The sequence below is a fragment of the Bombina bombina genome, chromosome 5 (assembly GCF_027579735.1).
Source record: "Bombina bombina isolate aBomBom1 chromosome 5, aBomBom1.pri, whole genome shotgun sequence".
Classification (NCBI taxonomy): domain Eukaryota; kingdom Metazoa; phylum Chordata; class Amphibia; order Anura; family Bombinatoridae; genus Bombina; species Bombina bombina.
The window spans coordinates 291,156,374-291,179,262 of NC_069503.1; the positions used below are offsets into that span (position 1 = coordinate 291,156,374).

Here is a 22,889-nt window from a genome sequence, read left to right on the forward strand (position 1 = left end):
ACTTGAGAAAGCTTAGGTACTTCTTTTACTTTACTATAACACTCATATGATAAATAAGGGATTGTAGAGGTTTGTTTATAGTTTAATCACCTTAACGTTTAATCTGTCTCTTTGATGGACTGAGATCTTTATGTCTGAATGTGATATTATAAAATAGGAAAAGGAGATGATCAAGTGTTCAAATAGCACAGGGGATAGAGGAAAAGTATTGTTGTACTAAACTATACAGGTTCAAGTCCCACTCAAGGCAGTTTGTGCTTTAATACATGATTTATTAAAAATTGAAAAACTAAAATATGCTATATTTAAAGATATTCACAAATGTGCACCAATGACCATTTACACAGATACTTTATTTATAAAGATTATAACTTGTGCCTATGATAGCCTAACGGTATACTTCTGTTATACTCTCCCGTGACCGTAGAACTAATAAACCTCTCAAAAGTACCTAGATTTTATGGGTACATTTATAGGCTCAAATCACACTCAATACATTTTTGCTGTTGTGTTTTCTTTTGTTTTAAAACAAAAACAAACAAAACAAACACGTTATGAACAACAATTTCAGTGTTCCTTATATATAGACAGTTCAGGCATAAACCCCAAATGATGGTCTCTCGTTCATATAGAGCACACAACATTCCAATGTACTTATATAATTTTTTCTTCATTCTCTTGGTGGTATTTGTTGAAGGAGCAGCAATTCACTACTGGGAGAGATAGCTGAACACATCAGGATAGCCCTTACAATAGGCATATACAGTATATGTGCAGTCACCAATCAGAAGCTAGCTCCCAGTAGTGCATTTCTTCTCCTGGGCCTACCTAGGTACTTTTCAACAAAGGATACCAAGAGAAAAAACTAAATTAGATAATAGAAGTAAATTGGAAAGTTGTTTAAAATTGCACGCTCCATTTAACAGGTTTTCTAACCTGTCCACAGGCTAGATTTTCAGGATATCTTAACTGGAGCACAGGTGAAATAATCAATTGACTTGTAAACATGGTTATTAAGCTGCTCTCACCCAAGGTAATTCTGAAAATCTAGCCTGTTAGGGAGGTCTGAGGACATGTTTGCAAACCCCTGCTCTATCAGAATCATGAAAGAAAAACTGCTTTATGTCCCTTTAAAAGTAACCTTTAAGCAGTTAAGGTTCGTTTAACTGGTTATAAAACCCCAAATTATTTCACGATTCAAATTTTTAAAAAATATCCAATTTATACCTTTTTCAAAATTTGCTTCATTGTCTTGGTATTCTTTGTTGAAGAATCAGCAATGCACGACTAGAATCCAGCTAAACACAACGGGTGAGGCATACATGCATAGCCACCAATCAGCAGCTAGTTCCCAGTGGCTGCTCCTGAGCCTTCCCATATAAGCTTTTTATAAAGGATACCAAAAGAATAAAGCAAATTAGATAACAGAAGTAAATTGTATTTTTGTTAAATTTGCATCTGAATCATAAGCTTATTTTTTAATTTACTGTCCCTTTAAATACAATGAATTGATGCCAAAATAATAAAGAATATTTTGTCTGTCATAAGTTTTGCAAAATATTTAGACCTTCTGTTTCTAACTGAAGAACTCTATGGTAAAGATGTGGCGGCAGTTTGTCGTTTTCAATCAATAAGATTTAAAATGTTCTTATGTGTTTTTTTTTTTCATAGCTTGCCATAAAGATCAATTAACAAAATAGCCATAAGTGTTAAACAGCACTTTTATTTAGTTTCTTAAATCACTTTAATAAAACAGGGCACATTTTCATAATGGACCTGGTACTGAACCTTATATATCGACTTCAATATGAAGCTGTTAAATATATATTTAAAAAAATAATACAAAACAAACAGGTTTTTTACATGCTAACAGATTTAGCACATGTGCATGAAATTAATTAAAATAGCTCTACTGCTAACTTACTCTATACATGTACTATGCAAAGCAAGTTAAAAACTAAATCATGCAAACTATACAAATCAGTCCGATGACTCTTTAAGAATCAACAAAAACAATGAGTGAATGCTGACCAGTTAGTTGTGTGCTGGAAATTATTCTATAGTTAAACCCACGTACTTGGTGCTAATACTACATGATTCTTGCAGATACATATCTAGAGTTAAACTACTGCAAGCCATTTTGAATTTTTCAAATAAAACAATTATTGGGAGGATATTTTGATTACCAAATACCAGCCATCAGAAACCATCAATGAGCTAATATGTAAGTACCCAATGTAGACAATTAAAGCATATTTTACGACACCTCCGTATTCAAGTATGAATAGCTCTAAACCCAGGACTGTTAGTAGTCAGAGAATCAACACCAAAAATGAATGTTCTAGTGCAACATGTCATATGAGCAGACTTGACAAACCTGAAGGAATGGGAATGTCATTACACTGCAGTCACGTTGGGCTTTCTAATGCTGAACAAACCCTCAAGCATACCCCAGGCAAGTGTAAGACAAATGGATGCTATATAAGTGCCAGATATGAGAAGTCATGGCCTCAGGATATCCATGGGGAAAGAGATCCTTATTACACTGGTTGGGATTATAATGCATGCAGATTACAGAGAGGACATCTGTAATAAAACCACATCATGTAAAACACCAGTCACACTCTACCCCCTCAGACTGTTCCAGGCCATAGACAAGTAGTACAACTATGCATACCTCCTCATGTTATTACATTTTATATATATTTTTTTTTTTATTTTTTTTTTTTAAAGCTAAACATTTTTTTAATGCAAGCTGGTATCACCCATGTAACATCTTATACGGCACTTTGAAAAACAACCCATTTAGTGTACATTTTCTTTGGCCATTAAACTAGTAGAAAGTAATCCCTACAAAATTTTATGCTTACACAAAATCTTATTGCTTACACATCGGTCATTATTATGAAAATCACCATTTCTATGGAGTTTGTGGCTTGCTTGTTTTGGTTTTGTAGGTTATAAAATAACAAAAAATATTAAAGGGATATTAAAGACAAATTTAAACTTTCATGAATCACAGTGTATATACACATTTTTTAAAAAATCCAATTCTGATATCAGATTAGTTGTTTTTTTTACTTTGTATTCTTTATTGCAACTTGGCTTCTTTGCATAAGTGTATTCTCATACACGTGTGTTGCACACTATATATGTTCTCAAGGAAAGGGGATATGTTTCAACAAAAGGATACTATGAGAAAGAAGTACATTTGATATAAGAAATACATTGGAAAGTTTTATTAAACGTAACACTATCTGAATCATGAAAGTTTAATCTTGCCTTCCAGAACTCTTTAAGGAATTCATGCTATCCTTAAAGGGACATTAAACCCATTTTTTTTTTCTCATGATTTAGAAAGAGAATGAAATTTTAACAACTTTCTAATTTACTTCTATTTTCTATGTTGCTTCATTCTCGTGATATCCTTTGCTGAAAAGCATATCTAGATAGGCTTAGTCGTTTCTAATAGGTGGCTGCACATAGATGCTTCGTCTGATTGGCTTACCGATGTGCATTGCTATTTCTTCAGCAAAGGGTATCTAAAGAATTAAGCAAATTAAATAATAGAAGTAAATAGGAATGTTGTTTCAAATTGTATTCTCTACCTGAATAATAAAAGAAAAAACTTGGGTTTAGTGTCCCTTTAACAGTGTTGCACATATAGAACTGTCGATCATGACAAACTACCCTAAACGTAAGCAAAAAGTGAAATAAAAGTTCAAATGATCCACCCAACTTTGCTCTGTAAAGATGTAAGAATCTTTATCACTAGTATCCCTTCTAAAAACATATATACTTTGAGAATATAATAACGTCCTGCTTAAAGAAGGCAACTGGAAAAATAATTACAATGTAATGTAGATTTAAAACAATGTTGCATGCCAGGCTTTTCACAGTCTGTGTTGTCATTGCACATATTTGGGAAGAATTTATTATTCTGAGAGTCACTCTGAATCTGAACTTTGAGCAAGAGACTTCTTTTTCTTTTTCTTGCTATGCTTTTTATGTTTCTTTTTCTTTTTGGCTTTATCCTAAAAAAATTAAGAAAATAAAAAAATAAATCAGAAAGCAAGTTGTTAAAAAAAATAAGTCAGTTTTACAGTTAGATTATTCAAAGTGATCGATCGATGGATGGCTGTATTAAAAGGGGATAGTGAACAATTTAAATTAAAAAAAAAAACATAATATATTCAATGAAAAAAATCAAATAGGCTTGTGAAGATGGTTGGTACAGCCAATCAGAAGCCGTACCTCCTGGCCAGTGGCTTTCCAGAAACATTATGGGGAGGGGCAAACACTTCAGATTCAGTAGCGGGAGTTCCATGAGATGGGATAGGAAAGGTGGAAGCGTAGTTACGGGTGTTACCTGGGCAGGGTTAGGGTAGGGGGAAGGTGGAGTCTCAGGTGTTCTGGAAGCAGAGCCAGGTGGTCTGGGGTGTGGTTAAGCAGTTATGCGATGTGGCCTGCCTAAAAGGACAGGGAGTAGTAATTTTTATCCTTGTAACCTCTCCACAGCCCAATTGGGTTCCTTTGCACCACTTGCTTTCCCCCTAGGACCACCACTGTTTCTGACCTATAGGCTGTAACCAATGCCCACTCATAGAAACCTAACAATCCATAGCCTACAATTAGAACAAAATACTTTTGTTAAGGTCTATTATTGTTTAAAGTGTGTATATGGATTTATATATACTGTTACCACAATGTGCAGAGTTTGTCAAATCATTAATAAAGTCCTTAAAGGGACACAAAACCCCAAAGTTGTCTTGCGTGAGTCAGAGCATACAATTGTAATCAGATCAATGAGCATGACGAAGATGCCTGGTCATGCAGGGGGTATCGCTGATCAAAAGCAGATTTCTGCAATCCCCCGCACTACAGGCCGGGGATAGTTGGTGGCACTCCCAAGCCATCAATGTGTGCTGACATCACAAAGGGTGAAGCACTATAGCTGGATGGGGGAGGTTATTTAAGCCCCACAATCTTAGGCTCCATTACCAGCTACAAACGATCAAGACCCCTCATTTGAAAGACTCACCTGCGCGTTTAAATACCAAAACCCCCATAAACAAACATTAATAATAAAAAAGTTAATATTTAAGGTTTTACGCTTGATTACAGCTTTAGGGATATATCAAATGTTATTTTCTAAAAACATAAAAATATATTTTCTAATTTAACAGTTTTGTTGCAGCCTTCTCATGTACAATAACATCTAAATACAATAATTGTATATTCGGAATCTGCTTGTCCTGCTAAATAAAATGAAATGTTGTATGGGTCATTCACTTAAATATGACTTAAAATAGTGTTTAAATGATAGCAGTAAAAAAACAAAAAGCTCAAAATCAGCTTAGCAATGAAGGGGTTAAAGGGACACTGAACCCAATTTTCTTTTGCAAGATGTACAGAGTCCACGGATTCATCCTAACTTGTGGGATATTGTCCTTCCTGACAGGAAGTAGCAAAGAGAGCACCACAGCAGAGCTGTCTATATAGCTCCCCCCTTAACTCCACCCCCCAGTCATTCTCTTTGCTGGCTCTAAGCAGGCAACATCACGACTGTAGCTTATATCAATCATCAGGGGGGAACAAGGAGTTCCTTGGCGATGACAGAAGTTTCCAGGATAATCCAATGGGCAGAGACTCACTCTTGCCATCTATCAGCGATCTATATCCCAGGGGTGGAGAACTGGGAGGCAGATTTTCTAAGTCATCAGACTTTTCATCCGGGGGAGTGGGAGCTCCATCAGGAGGTGTTTGCTCAACTGGTTCAGCTATGGGGCACACCAGAATTGGATCTGATGGCGTCTCGTCAGAACGCCAAACTTCCTCGTTACGGATCCAGGTCAAGGGATCCTCAGGCAGTACTGATAGATGCTCTAGCAGTACCCTGGTCGTTCAACCTGGCTTATGTGCTTCCATCATTCCCTCTCCTTCCGCGTCTGATTGCCAGAATCAAACAGGAGAGAGCTTCAGTGATTTTGATAGCGCCTACGTGGCCACGCAGGACTTGGTATGCAGACCTGGTGGACATGTCATCTCTGCCACCATGGACTCTGCCACTGCGACGGGACCTTTTGATTCAAGGTCCATTCAAGCATCCAAATCTAATTTCTCTGCAACTGACTGCTTGGAGATTGAACGCTTGATTTTATCAAAGCGGGGTTTCTCTGAGTCGGTCATAGATACCTTGATTTAGGCTCGAAAGCCTGTCACCAGGAAGATCTATCATAAGATATGGCGTAAATATCTTTTTTGGTGCGAATCCAAAGGCTACTCATGGAGTAAGATCAGGATTCCTAGGATTTTGTCTTTTCTCCAAGAAGGATTGGAGAAAGGATTGTCCACTAGTTCCTTAAAGGGACAGATATCTGCTTGGTCTATTCTGTTGCACAAGCGTCTGGCAGATGTCCCAGACGTTCTGGCTTTTTGTCAGGCTTTAGTTAGAATTAAGCCTGTGTTTAAACCTGTTGCTCCGCCATGGAGTCTCAATTTAGTTCTTAAAGTTCTTCAGGGGGTTCCCGTTTGAACCCATGTATTCCATAGATATTAAGCTTCTATCTTGGAAAGTTCTGTTTCTAGTTGCTATCTCTTCAGCTCAAAGAGTTTCTGAACTATCTGCATTACAATGTGACTCGCCTTATCTTGTTTTCCATGCTGATAAGGTGGTTTTGCGTACCAAACCTGGGTTCCTCCCTAAGGTTGTTTCTAACAGGAATATCAATCAGGAAATTGTTGTTCCTTCTCTGTGTCCTAATCCTTCTAAGAAGGACCGTCTGTTGCACAACTTGGACGTGGTTTGTGCCTTGAAGTTTTATTTGCAGGCAACCAAAGATTTTCGCCAAGCATCTTCTTTGTTTGTTGTATATGCTGGAAAGCGTAGAGGTCAAAAGGCTACGGCTACCTCTCTTTCCTTTTGGCTGAAAAGCATCATCCGTTTGGCTTATGAGACTGCTGGACAGCAGCCTCCTGAAAGAATTACAGCTCACTCCACTAGAGCGGTGGCTTCCACATGGGCTTTTAAAAATGATGCTTCTGTTAAACAGGTTTGTAAGGCTGCGACTTGGTCTTCGCTTCATACCTTTTCCAAATTTTCCAAATTTGATACTTTTGCTTCTTCGGAGGCTATTTTTGGGAGAAAGGTTTTGCAAGCAGTGGTGCCTTCCGTTTAGGTTCCTGTCTTGTCCCTCCCTTCATCAGTGTCCTAAAGCTTTGGTATTGGTATCCCACAAGTTAGGATGAATCCGTGTACTCGGTACATCTTGCAAAAGAAAACAGAATTTATGCTTACCTGATAAATTTCTTTCTTTTGCGATGTACCGAGTCCATGGGCCCGCCCTGTCTATTCAAGACAGATAGTATTTTTTATGTAAACTTCAATCACCTCTGCACCTTATAGTTTCTCCTTTTCTTCCTTGGCCTTCGGTCGAATGACTGGGGGGTGGAGTTAAGGGGGGAGCTATATAGACAGTTCTGCTGTGGTGCTCTCTTTGCTACTTCCCGTCAGGAAGGACAATATCCCACAAGTTAGGATGAATCCGTGGACTCAGTACATCGCAAAAGAAAGAAATTTATCAGGTAAGCATAAATTCTGTTTTTTTCTTTCTTGATTCAGATAGAGCATGCAATTGTAAGCAACTTTCTAATTTACTCCTATTATCAAATTTTCTTCATTCATTGGTATCTTTATTTGAAATGCAAGAATGTAAGTTTAGTTGCCGGCCCATTTTTGGTGAACACACTGTGTTGTTCTTGATGATTGGTGGATAAATTCGCCCACCAATAAACAGGTGCTTTCCATGGTAATGAACCAAAAAAATAGCTTAGATGCCTTCTTTTTCAAATAAAGAAAGCAAGATAACGAAGAAAAATTGATAATCTGAGTACATTGGAAAGTTGCTTAAATTTGCATGCTCTATCTGAACCATGAAAGAAAATTTTTGGGTTCAGTGTCCCTTTAAACAATTTCTCAATTTATTTCTATTATAAAATTTAATTTTATAATAATTTTCTTGGTATCCTTTGTTAAAAAAATTACCTAGGTAGGCTCAGGAGCAGCATTGCACTACTGGAAGCTAGCTGCCGATTGGTGGCTGCACACATATGCCTCTGTCGCTGGCTAAACAAATGTGTTCAGCTAGCTCCCAGTAGTGCACTGCTGCTCATTTAACAGGATACCAAGTGAATAAAACAAATTTTATAAAATAAATAATGGATAGCTGTTAATTCATTAGTACTCTGCTTTAAGCAATCACTGTGTAGTAAGTGCCCAGGTCATGCAAATTGCATCCTCAGATTACAGAATTTAACTCCCAGCTTCTCTAAAGAATCTGAGGCAAACACACATTGATGTGTATTTTAGGGGTATTTTACACTAAAATCAAGCAAAATAAACGATGCAAATTGCTATGTTTCATTGTTAGTAACTAAATTAAATCTAAAATGTCTCTTGAATTTTCTCTGGAACTAAAATTATATTTACATCAGAATGTTAGAAAGGGAGCATTTGTGTAAAAAAAAGGAATTGTTAAAGTATGCAAATGTCTTTGTAGCATTAGCAATTTGTTGAGAATTCAACACTTCAATATACTAAGACAACTTATTTCTTCTATCAATATCACATTTTAAAAGCATTTATGTAGAAGTTACTTACAGTTTTATCTTCACTACTTTTCTTCTTTTTTGCATTCCCCTTTGAAAAGGAAAAACATAATTTATGTAAGAACTTACCTGATAAATTCATTTCTTTCCTATTGGCAAGAGTCCATGAGCTAGTGATGTATGGGATATACAATCCTACCAGGAGGGGCAAAGTTTCCCAAACCTCAAAATGCCTATAAATACACCCCTCACCACATCCACAATTCAGTTTAACGAATAGCCAAGTAGTGGGGTGATAAAGAAAGGAGTAAAAAGCATCAACAAAGGCATTTGGAAATAATTGTGCTTTATACAAAAAAATCATAACCACCAGAAAAAAGGGGAGGGCCTCATGGACTCTTGCCAATATGAAAGAAATTAATTTATCAGGTAAGTTCTTACATAAATTATGTTTTCTTTCATGTAATTGGCAAGAGCCCATGAGCTAGTGACGTATGGGATAGCAATACCCAAGATGTGGAACTCCACGCAAGAGTCACTAGAGAGGGAGGGATAAAAAATAAAAAACAGCCATTTTCCGCTGAAAAAAAATTAATCCACAACCCAAAAAATAAGTTTATTCTCATAAATGAAAGGAAAAAACTTAAATCAAAAGCAGAAGAATCAAACTGAAACAGCTGCCTGAAAAACTTTTCTACCAAAAACCGCTTCTGAAGAAGCAAATACATCAAAACAGTAGAATTTAGTAAATGTATGCAAAGAAGACCAAGTTGCTGCTTTGCAAATCTGATCAACTGAAGCTTCATTCTTAAAAGCCCACAAAGTAGAGACTTATCTAGTAGAATGAGCTGTAATTCTCTGAGGCAGGGCTTGACCCGACTCCAAATAAGTTTGATGAATTAAAAAACTTTAACCACGAAGCCAAGGAAACAGCAGAAGCCTTCTGACCTTTCCTAGAACCAGAAAATATAACAAATAGACTAGAAGTCTTCAGAAATCTTTAGTAGCTTCAAAATAATATTTCAAAGCTCTTACCACATCCAAAGAATCAAAAAATAATTGACCTAGGTCACCAATTGTGTGTGAACCTAGCTCAAAAAAAAGATATGCTTCTATACACTGTTAGAAAAGTTTCATATGTTTTAGATTAGTCATCACAGTAAGCAATAGCAATTTTTTTAAAATATAACTTTTATTTATGTATTAAAAAGACAGCTTAAATTGAACTGTTGTCTGCTGCCTACACATATTACTAAAAACACATCTCTTTTGTGTTGGGTTATAACCTCTGATGATTAGTGTTTGAATTGGACAGGAAAATTTGTGGAAATAACACTATAGATGTTGTGTTTGAAAATTCACTTAGCCTTATTGGTGGCTTGTTCTAAAACACAATAGCTTGTTATTAATGTATTATCCACACTGAAATTTTACTGTTTTCACGATGAATCCAAATTTAACAAGACCGTATTTTATTGAGCTGCTGGTTGACTAAATTTATTTATGTGGACTATAATGTCCGGTATCTTTTCCTCTCATATCCAAATAATTTTTATTTTACCTGATTATTATTGTGACATAAGATGGTCACCATTACCCTTGTAATATACAAATAGCTTTTGAATATCAGTGTTTTTAGCTGTTTCGAGTGTAAATAATATCAGCTCTGAATTGGTTAGATAATCCTGTTTGTTTATATATCTTTAATAGGGGTTTAGAAAGTATTGTCATACCATTGCACTGTATGTAAATATGGTCATGGTTTGCTGCTCCTTAAATATTAATAATGATACTTTCTTATAACGCAACACCAGTGAGTACTTTATTGTGAATTATCCTCTATTGGTTTCACTGTGTGTCTTTATAGCCAGCTACTATTTTTGTATCTTCAGGTTAAACTGAGGAAAGATTTCCTTTAAAACCAATGGTTAACGATTAGGGATGCACCGAAATTTCGGCCGCAGAAAGTTTCGGCCGAAAATTGCATTTTTGGCTATTTCGGTTTTCGGGTTTTTTGCCTGTTATTTTCGGTAACATTATTGTGTAGCATGTTTAAAATTTGATGCTAGCCTAGAGCTGCTGTTTAAGTTTATTACTTGACTTACTGTTCTGCATATAATGAGTTTTCTAAGACTATACTTTATTTGGATAATTAGTAAAAAATAAAAACCTGTTAAATATGATTCTGTTACATAGAACTAAATGAAGAATAATACGGTATATTGATATTTATAATTTTTTTAATTAGGGATGCACCAAAATTTTGGTCGCAGAAACATTTTGGCCGAAAATTGCATTTTTTGCCTTTTATTTTTTTTTCTTGGTAAAATTATTGTGTAGCATATTATTGTTTTAAGATATTTTTGTCCAATTTCAGTGTGTTACTTTCAATAAAAGTGTGGGCTTTTTTTATTGGCTCTAATTATGCAAAAAAAAAACTAAAAAAAACTAATTTGAAAATAATTTGAAAAAATACATTTTCGGTAACCGTTTCGGTTTTCGGCCAAGTGCATCCCGGATTTTCGGATTCGGTTTCGGTCCAGAATTTCCATTTCGGTGCATCACTAACTAAAAGGTAATCACTGCTGTTTAGCGGTGTGAATATAGGGAAATATTAGAATCATGGTATTATAGTGGATACAAACGGAAGCGATTTGATACTTTCTTAAAACAATCCAACTATTCCAAACAAGCTACAAGTGACTGAAATTCATATATTGATTGTAGACAGTTTAAATAAACGGCAGAGCAATTCAGTTTTTCTCTGTATTTTCCAAGTCTGCAGCTAGTAAGCTTATAAACAGGTATTAGCCTTAAGCTAACTGTAACGTTATAGCAGAAGAACATAGGAGGTACAAGCGAATCAAAATTTACCACACCCTACAGCTAGAAGGTTATACATAGCGGGGACATTAGATAACACATAGCTGACCAAGTAAAACTGAATAAGTTAAAGCTTCAACACAGTGATAATATCGTTAACCATTGGTTTTAAAGGAAATCTTTCCTCAGTTTAACCTGAAGATACAAAAATAGTAGCTGGCTATAAAGACACACAGTGAAACCAATAGAGGATAATTCACAATAAAGTACTCACTGGTGTTGCGTTATAAGAAAGTATCATTATTAATATTTAAGGAGCAGCAAACCATGACCATATTTACATACAGTGCAATGGTATGACAATACTTTCTAAACCCCTATTAAAGATATACCCCAAAGGTTACCCCCAAAAAACAAACAGGATTATCTAACCAATTCAGAGCTGATATTATTTACACTCGAAACAGCTAAAAACACTGATATTCAAAAGCTATTTGTATATTACAAGGGTAATGGTGACCATCTTATGTCACAATAATAATCAGGTAAAATAAAAATTATTTGGATATGAGAGTAAAAGATACCGGACATTATAGTCCACATAAATAAATTTAGTCAACCAGCAGCTCAATAAAATACGGTCTTGTTAAATTTGGATTCATCGTGAAAACAGTAAAATTTCAGTGTGGATAATACATTAATAACAAGCTATTGTGTTTTAGAACAAGCCACCAATAAGGCTAAGTGAATTTTCAAACACAACATCTATAGTGTTATTTCCACAAATTTTCCTGTCCAATTCAAACACTAATCATCAGAGGTTATAACCCAACACAAAAGAGATGTGTTTTTAGTAATATATGTAGGCAGCAGACAACAGTTCAATTTAAGCTGTCTTTTTAATACATAAATAAAAGTTATATTTTAAAAAAATTGCTATTGCTTACTGTGATGACTAATCTAAAACATATGAAACTTTTCTAACAGTGTATAGAAGCATATCTTTTTTTTGAGCTAGGTTCACACACAATTGGTGACCTAGGTCAATTATTTTTTGAAACGTTGAGTTTAAATGCTTACGCACTGCTCCTATAGGCAGACCCATTTAATCAATATATATTTCATAAACAAGGTCTCCAAGGAGAATCGGATAGACTTTATCTAATAGAAATTAAGTAAAGATTATGTGGATAAGTGTTTTCTCTCTTTTGTCTTTTGGTTCACATCCAAAGAATGTAAGGATCTCTCCAAGGAATTCTTAGGATTAGGACACAAGGAAGGGACAACAATTTCTCTATTAATGTTGTTAGAATTCACAACCTTAGGTAAGAATTTAAATTTAGTCCGCAAAACCGCCTTATCCTGATGAAAAATCAGAAAAGGAGATTCACAAGAGAGCTAATAATTCAGAAACTCTTCTAGCAGAAGAGATGGCCAAAAGAAACAACACTTTCCAAGAAAGTAGTTTAATGTCCAAAGAATGCATAGGCTCAAACGGAGGAGCCTGCAAATCCTTCAAAACTAAATTAAGACTCCAGGGAGGAGAGATTGATTTAATGACAGGCTTGATACGAAGCAAAGCCTGCACAAAACAATAAATATCAGGAAGTTTAGCAATCTTTCTGTGAAGTAAAACAGAAAGAGCAGAGATTTGTCCTTTCAAGGAACTTGTAGACAAACCTTTATCCAAACCATCCTGAAGAAACTATAAAATTCTAGGAATTCTAAAAGAATGCCAAGATAATTTATGAGAAGAACACTATGAAATGTAAGTCTTCCAAACTCGATAATAAATCTTTCTAGAAACAGATTTACAAGCCTGCAACATAGTATTAATTACTGAGTCAGAGAAACCTCTATGACTAAGCACTAAGCGTTCAATTTCCATACCTTCAAATTTAATGATTTGAGATCCTGATGGAAAAATGGACCTTGCGATAGAAGGTCTAGCCTTAGTGGAAGTGGCCAAGATTGGCAACTGGACATCCGTACAAGATCCGCATACCAAAACCTGTGAGGCCATGCTGGAGCTACCGGCAGCACAAACGATTGCTCCATGATGATCTTGGAGATCACTCTTGGAAGAACTAGAGACAGGAAAATATAAGCAGGTTGATAACACCAAGGAAGTATCAATGCATCTACTGCTACCACCTGATTAGGATCCCTGGACCTAGACAGGTACCTGGGAAGTTTTTTGTTTAGATGAGATGCCATCATATCTATTTCTGGAAGCCCCCACATCTGAAAAATTTGAGAAAACACATCTGGGTGGAGAGACCATTCTCCCAGATGTAAAGTCTGACGACTGAGGTAATCTGCTTCCCAATTGTCTATACCTGGGATATGAACCGAAGAAATTAGACAGGAGCTGGATTCCGCCCAAACAAGTATTTGAGATACTTCTTTCATAGCTTGAGGACTGAGAGTCCCACAGTTGTGACATTGTCTGTCTGAAAACAAATGAACGGTTCTCTTTTCAACAAAGGCCAAAATTTAAGTGCCCTGAGAATCGCACAGAGTTCTAAAATATTGATTGGTAATCTCACCTCTTGAGATTTCCAAACTCCTTGTGCTGTCAGAGATCCCCAAGCAGCTCCCCAACCTGAAAGACTTGCATCTGTTGTGATCACGACGGACGAAAGAGGCCCCTAAAATTATACGATGGTGATCTAACCACCAAGGTTCAGCAAAGAAGATCGCGTCCGATGCTACAGTCATGAGACCTAAAACTTCCATGCACATAGCTACTGAAGGGAATGACTGAGACTGAAGGTTCCGACAGGCTGCAACCAATTTCAAACGTCTCTTGTCTGTTAGCGACAAAGTCATGGACACTGAATCTATCTGGAAACCTAAAAAGGTTACCCTTGTTTGAGGAACTTTTTGGTAAATTGATCCTCCAACCATGTCTTTAAAGAAACACTAGTTGATTCGTGTGAGATTCTGCAGAACGTAAAGACTGAGCGAGTACCAAGATATCGTCCAAATAATGAAACACCGCAATACCCCGCTCTCTTATTATAGAGAGTAGGGCACCTAGAACCTTTGAAAAGATTCTTGGAGCTCTCGCTAGGCCAAAAGGAAGAGCAACTAATTGGTAATGCTTGTCTAGAAAAGAGAATCTCAGGAACTGATAATGATCTTGATGAATCGGAATCTGAAGATATGCATCCTGTAAGTCTATTGTGGGCATATAATGCCCTTGCTGAACAAAAAGCAGAATAGTCCTTATAGTCACCATTTGGAAAGTTGGTACTCTTCGATTAAAAATCTTTAGATCCAAAACTGGTCTGAATGAATTCTCTTTCTTTGGGACAATGAATAGGTTTGAATAAAACCCCAGACCCTGTTCCTGAAACTGAACTGGCATTACCCCTGATAACTCCAGGTATGAAACACACTTCAGAATAGCCTGAGCTTTTACTGGGTTTACCGGAATGCGTGAGAGAAAAAAATCTTCTCATAGGCGATCTCACTCTGAATCCTATTCTGTACCCCTGAGAGACAATACTCTGAATCCATCAATTTTCGACCGAATTGATCCAAACATCTTTAAAAATTTTAAACTGCCCCCTACCAGCTGAGCTGGAACGAGGGCCGCATCTTCATGCGGACTTGGGGGCTGGTTTTGATCTCTTAAATGGCTTGGATTTTTTCCAATTTGAAGGTGGTTTCCAATTGGAAGCAGATTCCTTGGGAGGATTAGGTTTCTGTTCCTTATTTTGACGAAAAAATGGTTAAAAGCTTTAGATTTACCCTTAGGTTTTTTTATCCCGAGGCAAAAAAACTCCCTTCCCCCAAGTAACAGTTGAAATTATTGAATCCAACTGAGAACCAAATAATTTATTACCTTGGAAAGAAAGAGATAGCAATCTTGATTTAGAAGACATATCAGCATTCCAAGATTTGAGCCACAAAGCTCTTCTAGCTAAAATAGCTAAAGACCATAGATTTAACATCAATTTTGATATCAAAAATGGCATCACAAATGAAATTATTAGCATGTTGAATCAACTTAACAATGCTAGACAAATCATGATCCGATACTTGTTGCACTAAAGTATCCAACCAAAAAGTTGAAGCAGCTGCAACATCAGCCAAAGAAATTGCAGGCCTAAGAAGATGACCTGAACATAAATAAGCTTTCCTTAGATAAGATTCAAGTTTCCTATACAAAGGATCTTTAAAAGAAGTACTTTCCTCAGTAGCAATAGTAGTACGTTTAGCAAGAGTAGAAATAGCCCCATCAACTTTGGGGATCTATTCCCAAAACTCCAATCTAACTTCTGGCAAAGGATACAATTTTTAAACCTTGAAGGAATAAAAGAAGTACCAGGCTTACTCCATTCCTTAGAAATCATATCAGAAATAGCATCAGGAACTGGAAAAACCTCTGGAATAACCACAGGAGGTTTATCAACATAATTTAAATGTTTACTAGTTTTCATATCAAGATGACTAGTTTCCTCCATATCCAATGTAATCAACACTTCTTTTAACAAAGAACGAATATTCTCCAATTTAAATAAGAGGATTTATCAGTGTCAATATCTGAGGCAGGATCTTCTGAATCAGATAGATCCTCATTAGAGGATAATGCAGTATGTTGCTGGTCATTTGAAATTTCATCAACCTTATGAGAAGTTTTGAAAGACCTTTTATATTTATTAGAAGGCAGAATAGAATCAGAAATAAATTCTTTTAAATCTACAGGTATATCTTGTGCATTAGATGTTGAGGGAACAGCAACAGGTATTGAACTACTACTAATGGATACATTATCTGCATGTAAAAGTTTATCATGACAACTATTACAAACCACAGCTGGAGGTATAATCTCCACAAGTTTACAACAAATGCACTTATCTTTGGTAGAACTGTTATCAGGCAGCAGGGATCCAGCAGTGAATTTTGAGACAGGAACAGATTGAGACATCTTGCAAATGTAAGAGAAAAAAAACAACATATAAAACCAACATATAAAGCAAAATTATCAATTTCCTTAAATGGCAGTTTCAAGAATGGGAAAAAATGCAAACAGAATAGCCCTCTGACATAGAAAAAGGCAAGAGGCAAATAGGAATGGGGTCTAAAATAATGAAAATATTTGGCGACAAAAACGTACGGAAACGACACACTCGCGTCATAGATGACACAACCTTGTGAAAGGACCCGGCGTCTTAGTTGAAACGACAAATTTGCATCAACGAACGTAACTTAACGCACTTTTGCACCCTCGCGAGCCTAATTCTGCCCACGATTTAGAAAAATGACAGTCAATTGAAAAAAAAAGACTACACCCCAGGTAAGAAATTTCTAAAAAAAAATGCATTTCCCAGATATGAAACTGACAGTCTGCAAAAGGAAATATACTGAAACCTGAATCATGGCAAATATAAGTACAATACATATATTTAAAACTTTATATAAATACATAAAGTGTCAATCCATAGCTGAGAGTGTCTTAAGTAATGAAAACATACTTACCTGAAGACACCCATCCACATATAGCAGATAGCCAAACCAGTACTGAAACAGTTATCAGTAGAGGTAGTGGAATATGAGAGTATATCATCGATCTGAAAAGGGAGGTAGGAGATGAATCTCTACGACCGATAACAGAACCTATGAAATAGATCCCCGTGAGGAAAACCATTGCATTCAATAGGTGATACTCCCTTCACGTCCCTCTGACATTCACTGTACTCAGAGGAAACGGGCTTCAAAAAAGCTGAGAAGTGCATATCAACGTAGAAATCTAGCACAAACTTACTTCACCACCTCGATAGGAGGCAAAGTTTGTAAAACTGAATTGTGGGTGTGGTGAGGGGTGTATTTATAGGCATTTTGAGGTTTGGGAAACTTTGCCCCTCCTGGTATGATTGTATATCACATACGTCACTAGCTCATGGACTCTTGCCAATTACATGAAAAAAAAAATTATAAGCAATTGTGGTAACATAAAATGCCTTTACATATTTGGATTTTTTAAGTTGTGCAATTTCAAACGAGCACCAAAGTTTGCCGAACATAAGCTCATTCTTTTGGAGCACTTTTCACATCAGTAGGTTGAGTATACGGGACGTTCCCTGCATAAATCTCAGTTCAGCTTTATAAGGTTCTACTGGGAAGTAGTTTTGCAAAGTTATCCCCATCAGCTGTGATGTAATTCTAAAAAAATGTAAATGCAAACTAGCAGACTTTGGGATCGTTCTATTGGAGCTGAAAATATTATTTGTTATCTACAAAAGTCCTGATAGACTCATGTATAAATTACAGCCAATGAGATGCTAGCATTCAAAACAGAGGATGAAAGATTAAAATAAATATTTTCTCTTCTGAAGTAAATATTAAAAGGGAAATGAAGCCCAAACATTTTCTTTCATGATTCAGAAAGAATAAAAAATAAAAACATAAAAAATTTCCAATTTACTTCTATAATCAAATTTGCTTAATTCTCATGTTATTCTTTGTTGAAGAGATATCTAGCTATGTAGTGTACACGTCTGGGGCACTACATGACAGGAAATATTGTTGCCATCTAGTGCTCTTGCTATTGTAAACATTGTTGTAAAACTGCTACCCATATAGTGCTCCAGACAAGAGCACACTACTGAATTTACGTTCCTGCTTTTCAACAAAGGATAACAAGAAATCAAAGAAAATGTTATAATAGAAGTAAAATGGAAATTTAAAATTATAGGTTATATCTAAATCATGAAAGAAACATGGGTTTTTTGTTCCTTGAAAAGACAGCAGTTTGCCAAATAACATCCATTTGCTCCAAATGTCAGGCTTTCCACCGACTTGTGTACTTCTATACTGACCTCCTCCTCGGATTCCGATCTTGACAAAGATTCAGATGAATAGTGCTTAAGTTCCTCATCCACCTTTTTTCTTTTCCTGCTTACGCCTTTGCTGTCCTATATATGTATGTTTTAAAATACAAAAATGTATCATTTCTCTTTATACCCCCAAGGAAACCACAAAAGAGGAGGAGGTGGATGAAAACAAAAAAAACACTTTAGCACACACTTACTTTAGGTTATATCATTTTTGGTATGACAATTTAGAAACAAGGTACACTACTATATACTATTTTTACTGGAATGAAATCCTAATAAGTCCTGATTTAGAGTAATCCGATTAAGTCGCATGACAAATACATGGTATTTTAGGACTGTAGTGTCCTTTTGGATGAAACCAAACAATAGGAAAGTTCTTTGCGTTGGACATTAATGGGCTATCAGAGACTCCTCCCTGATGAAAAAAAGTTTACATTGCGTATTGCACCAGTGGATGTGGGAAGGCAACACCAGAAACAGCAGTTACTAAGCACGATTCAGACAGGTTTGCGTCTGGCATTTGCCTCGTTGGAGGATAAGATTGCTACAGCACGTTATATTATAAAATCTGAGAGCACCTACAACTGAGGCTCCACAAGGGAGACAGGGAGTGAGAACTGAAGCTAAACACTCTTATAAAGAACATATATATGGTTGTTTTAAATAACCTTAATATAAGGATCTTATGCTTTTATTTAAAATGGATATCAAACATTATGAGATTGTAATAAAAAAAGGTGTAATTATGGTCAGGAAATAAACACAAAACTACAATATACTTTATTTTTCCAATTTTCCTGTAATTTAACTCTAGTTTTCTAAATTCCAGAGGTTTCTTTAACGTAATTGGTGGTGCCATGTTTGAACTAACTCTCCAGCAGAGGAAACTAGGGACAGATATCAAACATGCAATAAAAAAAGACTGTGCAAACAAGGATGTGGACCATTTGCATGGTCGATAATAGCGCTCAGGGCCAGCAGAGCAAGTTGGTGATCCAATCAGCAGCACTAGCTAAAAAGTTGAGTCATGGTGGGTTAAACACACATCAGTGCAGGATTGAAAGGCCAGTGTAGTTACCTGACAAATTTCTACAGACATAAAATTAAAGCATTAAATATGTAAAAGACATATACACTAATATCTTTCAAAAAGTAAGTTTGTAAAAATGTACCTTTACATTTGCCGCTCCTGTATATTTTCACAACAACGCTGGCACTCACTAAGGAAAGGACTGAGCTACAAGAAAAGTTAGCACGCCCCCCGACCAATCAAATCATATATTTAAATGTGCCGTGCAAGGCAACAACGTGCCCTATGTAATAGAGAGGGCCCCAGAAGCGTGCTCACAAGCACACATGAACTCTCATGAATACATTGCCACAGTAATAGCCTATAACAACCTAATAATAATTGTCAGAAACAGATGTAACCTCTTTAGAGAGTTAACTACTGTGTGTCGTGCTGAGGTGCACCCCATCCGGCCTCTGAGTAGTCCAGGGCCCAGGGCTGATACCAGGAGAGCAGAGGGAGTGAAGGTTGCTCCACTCAGTAGAGAGGCTGCATACTGCCACTAGCCTAGACCACAGGAGCACTATAAATATGCCTAACAAAGTGTATGGTCATGAGCAAGTGGTGAAAAGAGCTCTGAAAGTTATCTAAAAAAAAAAAATTACTATAATTCACTGATCTACCTAATAAATGAAGGTCACATGTATTTGAAAATGTATTTTATTAGATATTTTCATCAGTCAGGTTATACGGTTTGTTGTGCCCTGAGAACAGAGAGCAGAGGGAGTGGAGGTTGCTCCCCTAAGTAGAGAGGCTGCATACTGTATGCTAGCCTAGACCACGGGAGCTCAGAGAGGCTGATTGATCAGTGAGAGACAGCTACTGTGTCCTTGGAGACTTCTAGGCAAGTGGTACTTTGCCTGCCGAGGAGATTCAGCAGGCGCACTGATAGCTGTGGGGTGTCTGCACTAGGTTAAACATCCCCTGACAGCACTTGACAGCTGAAAGCCCCTCAGTTGATTGTTCTGTAAATTGCTTCATCTACAGCTCCTACAAAGCCCCTCTTGCTGCCAACTGCTATACTTGGCAGAACTCCAGCTTCATCTAACGGCTCTAGATGTGAAAGCACTGCACAGCTTTTCACAATAGTGCCGACATCTTCGCCCCCTTCTACCTGTAGCATGCACAAGGCAGAGGGATCTAAAAACAATTTGAAAGCGAGCAGGGAGTGCATACGCAACGTTTACATCTCACAATACAGGGATTGGCTTGGGGCATTATAACGGACTTTAAAATATTAAAAAAATATAATAAAAAAAAACTTTAATAGCAAAAATGGCAAGGGTAAATTATATTAAAGTATGGATGTGAAATGGATTAATAATAATAAAAATAATTTAATTTTAGTCTACACTGTCCCTTTAATATTATGGCCCTTTAAGAAGATTCTCAATCGAGTGCGGCGTTTGTCAAGCACTCCCTCTTTTGAATCCTAACTGCGGCTGCTACACTGTTATGGATCCATAGCTCCACTGATATATACCGTGCTCCCATTTTTAGCACCATCAAGCTCTGCATTTTTAGTTATTCCCATCGTGTTTTACGGGAGGTTAATTATACCCCACTCCTATCCATATGCTTTGGGACAGGGTCTAATAAAACTAATGTGAGTTTTACATTATTATTTCCAATATCATTTTGAGTTACTTTATGTTATGTTATGGTAACATTGTTGCTAACGCAGCTAATATTTCTAGAGATTACTAGTTTATTTTATTTGTTTTTAAAATCTTCCTAGGAGATTTTAACCTCCATTGTTTTATACTAAATAAATATATTTTTAAAATCTATCATACTTGTGTGTAATTACCTTTTTAGCCTTTTTTGGCGCTGTGATCACTACCACCTTTTTTAAATTATATTAAAGTATGGATGTGAAATGGATTAATAATAATAAAAATAATTTAATTTTAGTCTACACTGTCCCTTTAATATTATGGCCCTTTAAGAAGTGACTTCTCACTGGCTAATAAACCGGACCCACATTGCTTTGTTGGTAGAGTGACACACACAAAACTAAAAATAATAATACAAATAATAAACATAAAATGCCCTCTCTTAAAGGGACATCATACCCAAATGCTGAATCACTTGAAAGTGATGCAGCATATCTATGTATCTGTGTAAAAAAAAAAAAAAAAAAAGTGAATATCACATGAACATCTCTATAAATAAATAAAAAAAGATTTACCTCAAAAGGGGACTTTAAAAGGGGGACAGTCTACTTAAAAATGTTTGTTTAAAAAGGTAGATAAAATCCCTTTATTACCCAATTCCCCAGTTTTGTATACCCAACACTGTTTTTCTTTTACCTCTGTGATTACCTTGCATCTAAGCCTCTGCAGACTGCCCTCTCATCTCAGTTCTTTTGACAGATTTGAATTTTAGCCAATCAGTCCTGAGTCATAAATAACTCCACTTTAGTGAGCACAAGGTTTTCTATATGGCACACATGAACTACTGCTGTCTAGCTGTGAAAAACTAAGATGCGGCCTTCAAGTGTTTTAGAAATTAGCATATGAACCTACTTAGGTTTAGCCTCCGACAAATACCAAGAGAAAGCAAATTTGATAAAAGTAATTGGAAAGTTGTTTAAACGTGCATGCCCTATCTGAATTATGAAAGTTTAAATTTTGACTAGACTGTCCCTTTAAGCATCAATAAAGACACTAGTCCTGGGACTTGCAAGGGAGCGTTTATCTGGCTTGTGTGGGCACATTCACTTTATTTCCCTCCTTTGTTTAACAAGGTTTACCAGGAAATCTCGTGAGATTACAGAAGAATCCCACGAGATCATAGTAAAGCAAAAGTGTGAACTCAGCACTGATGAGCCGATTGTTTTTTTTTCCGCACCATATAGATGCTACTAAAAAGAATAGCTCTGGCTCACAGAGCATTTACTCTGAGCTGAAATAAAGGTAAAATATCTTCCTTTTTAACATTGAGATGTTCATGTGATATTTTCTTGTCATTTTTCTAGAGTTGTCCTGCATCACTTTTAAGTGACTTAGCATATGAGTAACGTCCCTTTAACCCTTTCGTGACAGGGTTAAAGTGCCTACATCGGAACAACTGTTCCGATGTAGACAAATTGAAACTACGCGATCGTGCATACGATCGCGAGATTTCAATTATTGGATCGCATCTGGGGGGCGTCCCTACAATCCTAGGAACGCCCTCCAGACAAAGATTAAATCCTTGAAGCACAGAAGGCTTCAGGACAGCTGTTAGTTATGACGTTCTATTCCGTCATAACAGCTTTAAAGCCCAGTCTAATTATGACGGAATAGAACGTCATAACGGCTTTAAAAGGTTAAATGCAAAGCAAAACAAAACAAAAAAGAAAATGTGCCTATTGAAAGCTACTGTTTTCCTCCTGTGTCTACAGCTGTTCTCTTTACTACATGTGCCGGCTGGTGAAGCTCTGCATCATCATACTGGGTGCTACCATCTTGGAGCGCACATATTCATGCACCCTGTCACAGAAGTGGTGAACATTCACAGATCATTGATGGTGCCATTTTTTTACAGTTGTATCATGC

General features: G+C 36.4%; 1 protein-coding gene across 1 annotated transcript in view; it reads right to left on the bottom strand.

Moving 5' to 3' along the window:
- Nucleotides 1–1,703: 1,703 nt before the first annotated feature.
- FAM133B (family with sequence similarity 133 member B) overlaps nucleotides 1,704–22,889 on the bottom strand; it is an 83,367-nt gene continuing 62,181 nt past the window's right edge. The window contains exons 9-11 of the mRNA XM_053714042.1: nucleotides 18,261–18,356; nucleotides 8,660–8,698; nucleotides 1,704–4,034 (exon numbers count right to left, since the gene is read on the bottom strand). Coding sequence (XP_053570017.1) covers nucleotides 3,948–4,034; nucleotides 8,660–8,698; nucleotides 18,261–18,356 — 222 coding nt within the window. The 3' untranslated portion in view covers nucleotides 1,704–3,947. The remainder of the gene's footprint in view (nucleotides 4,035–8,659; nucleotides 8,699–18,260; nucleotides 18,357–22,889) is intronic.